Source organism: Lottia gigantea (genome assembly GCF_000327385.1).
Source record: "Lottia gigantea unplaced genomic scaffold LOTGIsca_145, whole genome shotgun sequence".
In the NCBI taxonomy this organism is placed as follows: domain Eukaryota; kingdom Metazoa; phylum Mollusca; class Gastropoda; family Lottiidae; genus Lottia; species Lottia gigantea.
Genome location: NW_008707710.1, coordinates 435,821 through 444,956, shown reverse-complemented (window position 1 = coordinate 444,956; position 9,136 = coordinate 435,821). Strand labels below are relative to the sequence as shown.

At 34.5% G+C, this 9,136-nt stretch overlaps 2 protein-coding genes across 2 annotated transcripts; one reads left to right on the top strand and one right to left on the bottom strand.

Moving 5' to 3' along the window:
- Positions 1-509: 509 nt before the first annotated feature.
- LOTGIDRAFT_225572 (hypothetical protein) lies at positions 510-2,471 on the top strand (the record flags this gene model as incomplete). The annotated part of the gene is made up of 4 exons (XM_009050131.1): positions 510-525; positions 1,191-1,399; positions 1,652-2,027; positions 2,377-2,471. The coding sequence occupies exons 2-4, from the start codon at positions 1,376-1,378 to the stop codon at positions 2,469-2,471; spliced, it is 495 nt and encodes a 164-aa protein (XP_009048379.1). The 5' UTR covers positions 510-525; positions 1,191-1,375.
- A 2,016-nt stretch (positions 2,472-4,487) lies between these two features.
- On the bottom strand, positions 4,488-8,376 carry LOTGIDRAFT_172946 (hypothetical protein; the record flags this gene model as incomplete). The annotated part of the gene is made up of 9 exons (XM_009050130.1): positions 4,488-4,617; positions 4,912-5,039; positions 5,294-5,394; positions 5,668-5,784; positions 6,543-6,669; positions 6,817-7,020; positions 7,346-7,406; positions 7,615-7,753; positions 8,046-8,376. 9 exons carry the CDS (start codon positions 8,374-8,376, stop codon positions 4,488-4,490), a joined length of 1,338 nt encoding a protein of 445 aa, XP_009048378.1.
- Positions 8,377-9,136: the final 760 nt, after the last annotated feature.

Genomic DNA, 9,136 nt, shown 5'->3' with positions numbered 1-9,136 from the left:
TCGGTTAGCAGGTTACAAGAAATTAATCACTAATTTGATTATTCTGACTCTTACGTATTGTGTCAGCTGTCATATTGAAATGATCAACGCAATTTTTTTTTTTACCATACGACATTCCGAAGCCGAAATGTGTTTAAAGGAATACTACCTCATAGAATGAATAAAAGTTAGGCCAATAAAAATACATGTATAATCATCAATGAACTGATCTTGTGCCATGACTATACAGCAGAATCCATTTATAATCCGATAAATCCATATAGCTATACGTAATTAACCTTAAAACTACGCAATAAACTGAATTATTTAATATGCTACAACCATGAAGATGTATTTTGTTTTTGGATGTCATATTGACAAATGTCACGGATATTATTTCCGTCATATAATAGACCTTAGACATCATCTGTATCAGTTAACTTCATTATTAAGAAATTTGTCGTTGAACATTTTCTACTCAGACATGTTATCTTTTAAAATTTTTCCCGTTCTTATTCTGCTTGGTTATACTTTTGGGATGTGAAGGTTAGTAATGATATATCAATACTTATTCTTTGTGGATTGTTATTATATTCTGTCCCTTGAAGACCATCGTTTTAATATTTTTCATTCTTTGAAGACCGTAGTTTTAATATTTTTCATTCTTTGAGGATCATCGTGTTAATATTTTTCATTCTTTGAGGATCATCGTCTTAGAATTTTTCATTCTTTATGGACCATCTGAGGACCATCGGACAAGCGCTATCATATTGTTTTATCTTCTACGGACAAGCGCTATCATATTGTTCTATCTTCTATGGACAAGCTCTATCATATGGTTTTATCTTCTATGGACAAGCGCTATCATATTGTTTTATCTTCTATGGACAAGCGCTATCATATTGCTTAACTTCTAAGGACCATTGGTATCGTATTGCTTACTTCTAAGGACAAGCGCTATCATATTGCTTAATTTCTAAGGACAAGCGCTATCATATTGTTTTATCTTCTATGGACAAGCGCTATCACTTTGTTTTATCTTCTATGGACAAGCGCTATCATATTGCATATCTTCTACCGACCATTTCTAACAAATTGCCATTGCAATAGGTATATACTTGTATGCAAATAATTAGTGTTTCAAATTTCATAATAGATTTAGTTCAGTTTCATTTAGATATAACTTCCGACCTACCGTGTTTCTTTCTCAGGTTTGTGGTCAAAAACTAAAAGACAAAATTTCAACATAGACTTTCTCTTATATACCAAAAACAACAGAGGATCCCCTCAGAAAATTTCACCAGCGAATTTGGGAAGTCGATTTGTTTCTGGTGCTAAAACGTTTTTATTGATTCATGGATTCAGAGATAGTGGCAACGCTGGATGGATACAAAATATGAAAAATGAACTTTTAAAATTGGTGAGTTTTCTGTTAACTTAGTTGGGGTAAGATTGGTAAAGCTGTAAGGATATCTCTTAGAAAAATATCGTGTGATGGGTGAAAAAATTCTTTTGGGAACTTATAAATGAATATTGCTGGTCGTCTCTGACAAACCTATGATGATAAACCTTGAGCATTCTGAAAATCATATTTTCATTGTTGGAGACTCGGCGGAGACCAAGAGTTAGACTGGACATATATTGATCCAATTCTCTGTATTCATATTTTCAGTCTGGGTCATTAAATGTAATAATTGTAAACTGGAAGGTTGGAGCAGGCAAAGCTTATGGACAATCTACTGAAAATACAAAAACTGTAGGCGAAAAAGCCAGTGCCTTGATTGTAGCGATCAAAAAGAACAAGGCGGTTGCCTATAGTAAATTCCATGTGATTGGTCATAGTCTTGGTGCCCACGCTGCAGGTTTTGTTGGTAAAGGCGTTATCAAAGCAGCAAACGACAAAGTAGGAAGAATTACAGGCTTGGATCCTGCTGGTTTTAAATTTGCCCGGAAATCGCATTCTGGAAGACTTTCTTACAAGGATGCTGACTTCGTAGATGTAATTCATACCAATGACGGTACTTTCCTTCGACTAGGTGAGTTGAGATGTTAGTGGGAACCGGTTCTTTTTATACGCCAACATTTCAATTTTTCCGACGGTTTGTTCAGAATTAGCTCATGCTCACTCGAACAGCTCTAAATTTCGGCCTCTTCTTCATTTTTGTGACGGTGTGCTACTATTCCGATTTTCAGTCAATGACTTTGTGTGAAAGTACCGGAAATGACATCACTGTTCCAATGCTTCCGAGAGTCGACTCAGTGTCGGCTCTCATCCCCTAATATTTAATCACTACTTTGCAGTCTTGTACTAACACTACACCTGTACTCTTTCACTTTATTTTAAGTAACGTTTTGGGTTGTTTTCAGCTTTTGGATACCTTGCCAACAAGATGATAGGTCATGTAGATTTTTATCCAAATGGTGGTCGCAGACAGCCTGGTTGTCCAAACGTTTTTAGCTTCAATTCCTCTTTATGTATGTATAACTTTTAATATGGTCTTTATACAAGATAATAATTGCATTGTAAGCTATGTATTTGGCCGTTTTTATTTCAATACATGTATGTTGATTAGTCCCTCTCGATGATTTCGATGTTTCATTTAAAATGTTCACTTTGAAAAGCATAGTCATGGGTTTCTAATAGATACAGATCCAATTTCATGTATTGTTACATTTTGTAGCATTGAAGTCCCGATTGGCCTGTAGTCATATGAGAGCTACAGCATACTTCACTAACTCCATCAAGAAATGTCAGTATAAAGCAAAAAGATGCACGTCCGGCAATACTTTATCAAATGTCAAAATGGGGTTTCATGCCACCAAGAACTTGAGAGGAAAATATTGTATTAAAACCAGAGAAAAAGAACCTTTCTGTGTAAGTACACTGATCATTATATTGACTAAGCGCAAGGATTTCTAATTTTACGTTAACCTTTTTTATGTAAAGGCCATTATTTTGGTTAACGGGGTAGGCTGATTGCTATTAATAGTACATAACATGGTCGATGTAACTACTGGATTTTCTTAATGATAGCAGAAACAAAACAGTTGTACTTGTGCCTCGTAGGCCTCGTGATTGCTTCCTCACCTCTGCCCGGAGTCCCCAGTGGCGTTTCTAGGACACATTAGTTGAGGGGCCGAGCATGGGCCACAAAATTTTCCAGATGGGGTAGGCCAGCCTTTTTTTTTTACTGTTTTAATTAGATTTTGTCTAAACCTGGTCATGCGGTCTACCGTGAAAGTTCCACTAGCGCTCTGATACATGCAGATACAACTTGACGGAAACTGTCAAGGATTGCCGAAGGAAACCTGGCGTGTATATCGATGGTTCTCATTTGAGTTTGATTTTCATGAATTTCATGGCTGTGTAGTTGTGTTTATCTTGGGAAGAAATTTATTGTTGTGTGAGTGTATAGCGACCTCTCGTTAATGTTCATTAACATATTATTATGCAAATTATTTGTTTTCAGGCAGCTTAATGTTCAGCCAACAAGAATATTTAAATTGTATTGAGGCTGTAAAGTCCTGTGAACTCGACAATAAAAGTTTGGAATGACAGTGTAATTTTTACAAGTAATCTTACTGTTGATATCCCAATCTGATATGTGTGTGTGCATTGATGTAACCTTTCGCCTACCGTGACGATGATTTTTTTTACAATTGAATATAAATTGTTAAAGGGTGTTTCGCTTTTTTTTTATAAAAAAATTTTATTATCAAAAACGTTGTAAATTATTCCTGAAAAGTATGCTTTTTATATCTATGTATCTTCTTGATCAAACTGAATTTATTGTAAAAACAGAGAGTACTAATTGTTAATGAAGCAGTTTGACCTAGTTTTGGTGTTTGGCTTTATAATGGCTCGTTATTAATAGTTGAAACCTTTAGAACATGTAGGTGACATATTTCTCTACAATTAGGCGTTTATTTTACACAAAACCGTGCAGTAGTTTTCAAACAGCTTCCGAAAAGCATAACAACTAAAAACCTTACGTAATGTTTTAAAATATTTTTGGCGTGCCGATTTTTTTAGGTTAAACTTTCAGATACGTTAAAGAGCAAATTTCTCCAGATTTTGGTGTATAGTTTTTACTTATTTAAGCAAAAAAAACAAAAAAAAACATTCGACCTACAAAAAACGGAATGTCTCTTTAACATACACGGTCTGTGGCACAAGACTGGTTGAAAATCCGCAGGTATACTGTAAGACATATGCTGGGATCGAAAATGGGAAATGGAGTGTCGAATCACATTATTCGATTGCACGGGACATAATGTTTTTCAGAAGGATTCGCTTTCGTCTTTAGACAAGAAAGCTCTTATCTTATTGCAAAAGTAAACACTGTTTAATATGCCGATATTAAGACATAAATATTGAAACATCTTTCCAAACATACTTCAAACATTTCGGTTGATACCCAGAACGACAATGAAACATTTTCAAGCATTTATATTAACATTTTATTATCACAATGATGCTTCTGTAAATATAAGTTATTATGACAAATTCACGGTTGATTTATTTCATAGGTAAGTTTAAAGCCAGTGTTCCCCGTCCAGAAATTATCTGTTTTGAAATGTACCATAATTTGGTGCCAGTTGAATATATAGGGACTGTCTACATGGTCACCACAATACCTGTAAAACAAAAAAATAACTTCAAGTCTTTTGGTTTTCTCAACCAATATCGTATTCTTACATTCGAGATCAATGGTTGTATCACAATCTGCAAGCTAGTATTTTGAACATATTATCGGAAATACGCGTTCTCAATGCAGACAAATTATTGTCGCATTTCCGGTGAATATAGTCCAAACCGGAAGTAACTTTTGATCCCCATTTGCAATTGGACAAATTTCCATTGGTTATAGAAATAGGTTAGGATTTAAACAATGGCCCATCTCTGACCCTGAAATAATGGGGATATCCTACCTCTGGCCAACTTTTTCAAACCCGTAAACTTTTAATTCCAAGAAATCACAGTTACACCATTGACAATCGTTTGCATTATCAGTATCAAATGAATCTATATCAATAGTTATAGTTGAACCTTCTGGTCCCTACAATAGAATGTTTTTACATGACTGAAGAGTTAAACCATTTGCCTATTTCTGGAGTGATAGCTGCCATTGGTCTGTATGTCATGCTCACGAATTTATCTGGTATCGGACATATGACACATACAAATGATTCATCAATTGTAGGCCTATTCTACCATATCTGCATATTATTTTAAGTTTGGAGTATTTGTTCCAACCTATCAGATTGACTTCAGATATTTCGTCTTAAACCTCATTATTATTCAACTACTTACTCTTATTAACCAGTAACAGTTCTCATTATTAGGATAATCCCCTGGAAACCATATAGAAGATATAGTTCCTTTATCATCAGATAGAATTGATCCGCCACAACCTACAAAAGATACATTCTTACTTACATTAATGTATTAGAACAATATCTAAAACATGTTACTCTTAGTTTACCGCTGTGCGATGTTACTCAAAGAGTCGCTCAGTGCTATTTAATAACATATTTTGGGTTCTGTATTAATATTTCTATATCGCTCTTATTTTGAGGGTCAGTTTTGAAAATATTTATTGTATGAAATTGAGTTTTCCGTCCTACTTTTCTGCACCTAATTTATTTAATGAAGACAAGAGCTTTTTGTAGGAGTGGTGTTATTACCTGTATGTGACGTAATAATATTCTGACACAATTCACCAATGAAACCATCAGGACATATACAATCACAGTTAGGACCTTGATACCCTTCATTCTCACAGAACTTCTGTTCACAATGGTCTGAAATAGTATATTAATAATATGCAAAATTCTGATCAACAATTTAAAAGGGCGAATATTTACATTTTGTATGTCGTAAACACTCTAAAATGCACAAATCTTGATGGATTTTGACGAAACCTGGTGTTTGTAATCACCCAAGGTTAAACCCTTCTGGAAATCAGACAAATCGAAAAAATTAATTAATTATTGCACTAATTTTGAAAATGCGTTCAGTTTTTAGCTCTTAAACACCCCAGAAGCCAGAAATCTTGATGGGTGAGTGTTTGTAATCACCCAAAGATAACCCCAATTTATAACTAAAATAACCACTGAGGCACGATTCTTGCTAGATTTTGACAAAAATATTGTTCAGTATTACCCAAAAATGTTTAAGAAAGTGTATGACTCTTAAGGTGTAATATTTCATACTGTTAAACGTTACTGTACTGCCAATTATTTTTATTTAAAACCAAATCTGACAGTGGACGTATATTACCTTGTCTGGCAAGATATCTTTAGAATGTTTATGAGTCGAAAATCGAATGAGTTGCGAAGAACAGGGTGCAAGGGGAATGACTACTAAATGTTTGTGGGAGGAGATGGTTCTAACGGGGTTATCCATAAGTAATGATAAATAATTTAACAAAATTGTGTCCTGATTTGCCAAGAATTTTGCTGTCTTACTTGGAATTGTGGATAGACTTGTGGACAGACCGACGAACGTAGGTGGCGATATACATAATTTGCGTGTAAAAGAAAATTAAGACTATACTTACTATTACACTCGTAGATTTCATTAATTAATCTGATGTCTAAGAAGCTCGGAGCCTCTCTTTGTCCTATAGTCATCTGTAAATGTGGATCTATAGTTTTTACCGTTATTTGACCATTTTTTGTATATGCCTGGAATATTTCGGAAAAAGTAGTTATGTTTGGAGGGAACTATACGCATTTTACATTCATTTCTTGTATACTAAATGCATTCATTTCTTGTATACTCAGAGAATCATTTCAAAAGTAAAGGAGGCGACATTAATACTCGATACTTACTGTGGAACTGTAATGCATGATAGATCCAAAGTCGTAAGGTTCGCCATAGGTAGTGATTGTTCCTGCTGGGTACTTATCAAAATCGTGTGTTCTGGTTGGTATTATATTGCCGAATACGATCTCTACATTACCATCTCTATCTGGTCTTGATTGTTCATGAACAAAACCTAAAGTATGGCCCAGTTCGTGAATTATAGACCCTTTCTGAAAAGGACAAAAAAGTATTATTCAACCAATGCCAATGTGTTTTACTCACATGTAGTATGTACTCGCTCTGAAAAACATTTAATTGTTCTGGACTGTATTGGCAAACCGTTTTTTGAGATTCCTAGTTCCAACTTCAAGACTCCTCACTGACTTGGCTTACCCCTCATTCTTTGCTTACCAGTGAACAGTGTCCCCGACTTCGACCTTAGTTCCTACGTATCGGCACGTTTCTCTTAAATTGGTGTTATTTAGTAATACAACAAACATGGTAACCCGACATTTCTGTTTCAGAAATACTTGATGCTTTCAATTCAATACATACCCGACATCTACCAATGGTAATATTTTGGCCACCAGGAACCTTCCCAACACTGGTTATACAACTGCAGTAGTGAAATAAAGCACGCAATTAAAAACACATTACAGAAACTGAATATATTCCATTAGTAACTTCAAATTGGTAACAACAAAAAGTGTTCATTTTGACTTGATCGAGTTTCTATTACATCGGCTAGATATTTATTTATTATTTAGCGAAATGTGGTGTCTCTTAGACAAGAAATGTAATTGAATTTTAAAAAAAAAACTTACTCTTCCCCATGTGAAATATGTACGGAATCTGTATGGCCAAGTTGAGCAGATAATGTTGGCGTAGCTAGACGAAATTCTACACAAGTAACTTTTTCCCAAACATACATAGCATCTGTTACCCATTGTTTATGAAAGGATGCTTTAAAAGAATAACTGAATGATCAGAGAAACCGAATTAAGATATGCTTTTCTTTCTACACTTTGTAAACTTAAAGGCGTTGAAACGTTAGCAATCTGGTTAGATCGCAGTCCTATAGAATGTTCGTTTCGTGTTTAATTCCGATGTTTTGCTGCACTTGTGATCCTTTGGCGAAATTGCTATGCAGCGTGTGTAAGATGTAATAAATAAGGATTTCCGTAATTAGTCAATCATTAGAGCTTATCAATAAAATCAATTGTAGTTAGTAAGGACAATGAAAGAAGGGACATACCTAAATTGTCGTCTAGCGTAAACGGAATAATACCATATGGCCAGTATCGGCGGTAATCAGCAATCGCCTTACGTTTCCAGGGTTGTTGTGGGTGTATGTTCCGGGAAGCTCTGGAATCTAAATAAGCTCTTTGGTCTGGTGTGAGTTTCATATCGAATTCTAGAGAATCATTATTTCTGTTGTATTCTTCATCTGGTTTAGGAAGACCACGGGTTGACTGTGTTTGTAGAATAGCAAGAGGGTCTGGTGCCACTGGTTTATTCACATTGGTCTGTAAAGAACTACTCGTTATTAGATTCCTGGAAAAACTCAAACATCGCTTTCTGCTCATCTTGAACGTACAAAAGGCAGTGCAATATCTTTTTGATCCATCCCTTATGCTTGACCAAGCTGTAAATAAACTCTAAATCCTCGAAAAATCAATATCATTAGCCAAGGCCTTTATCTCAGAAAAAAAAGATCCATCTTGACTCTTCCTAACTGGCCATCGAATTACAAGACACGAGACGCACAAGCTAATCAATTTTGAAAAAATATTCTTACCAGTAAAAAAAGCATAGTAATAATTCCCGATGTATTTTCTTGCATTTTTAAAATGATGTATATTTTACCAATCTTTCTTCCGAAAAATCAACATTGATAATGAACAGGCCTATACTAAAATGATTTGTTTTATTGAGATTGTCCTATTCGTATGTCTTTAATTAATTGTATTTTGCTATTGTTATCTATAGTATTAATCAGTAAGAATACAACAGAAGGGTACAAGTCAAAAAGAGACCAGGCGGTCGTGTCAACATTTGAAATGTGGAGACTTTAATTATCAATTAAGTTTTACAAAAGATTGTATCGAGTTTTAATCTCCGTACGAACAATGGGATATACCACGTACTTTACTGTGTATTTTTGTTTTTCTTTATAGATATATTAATCCATGTTGTCTTTGAAAACTTAAAAAGTATCATCCAAATTTCAAATTACATTAAATAAAGGTCAAATCGACTATCATTCATTCAGGTTAATATATATGATTCATATATACTTCATTCAAACTTTTATCATTAATTCAGGTTATTATATATGATTCATGG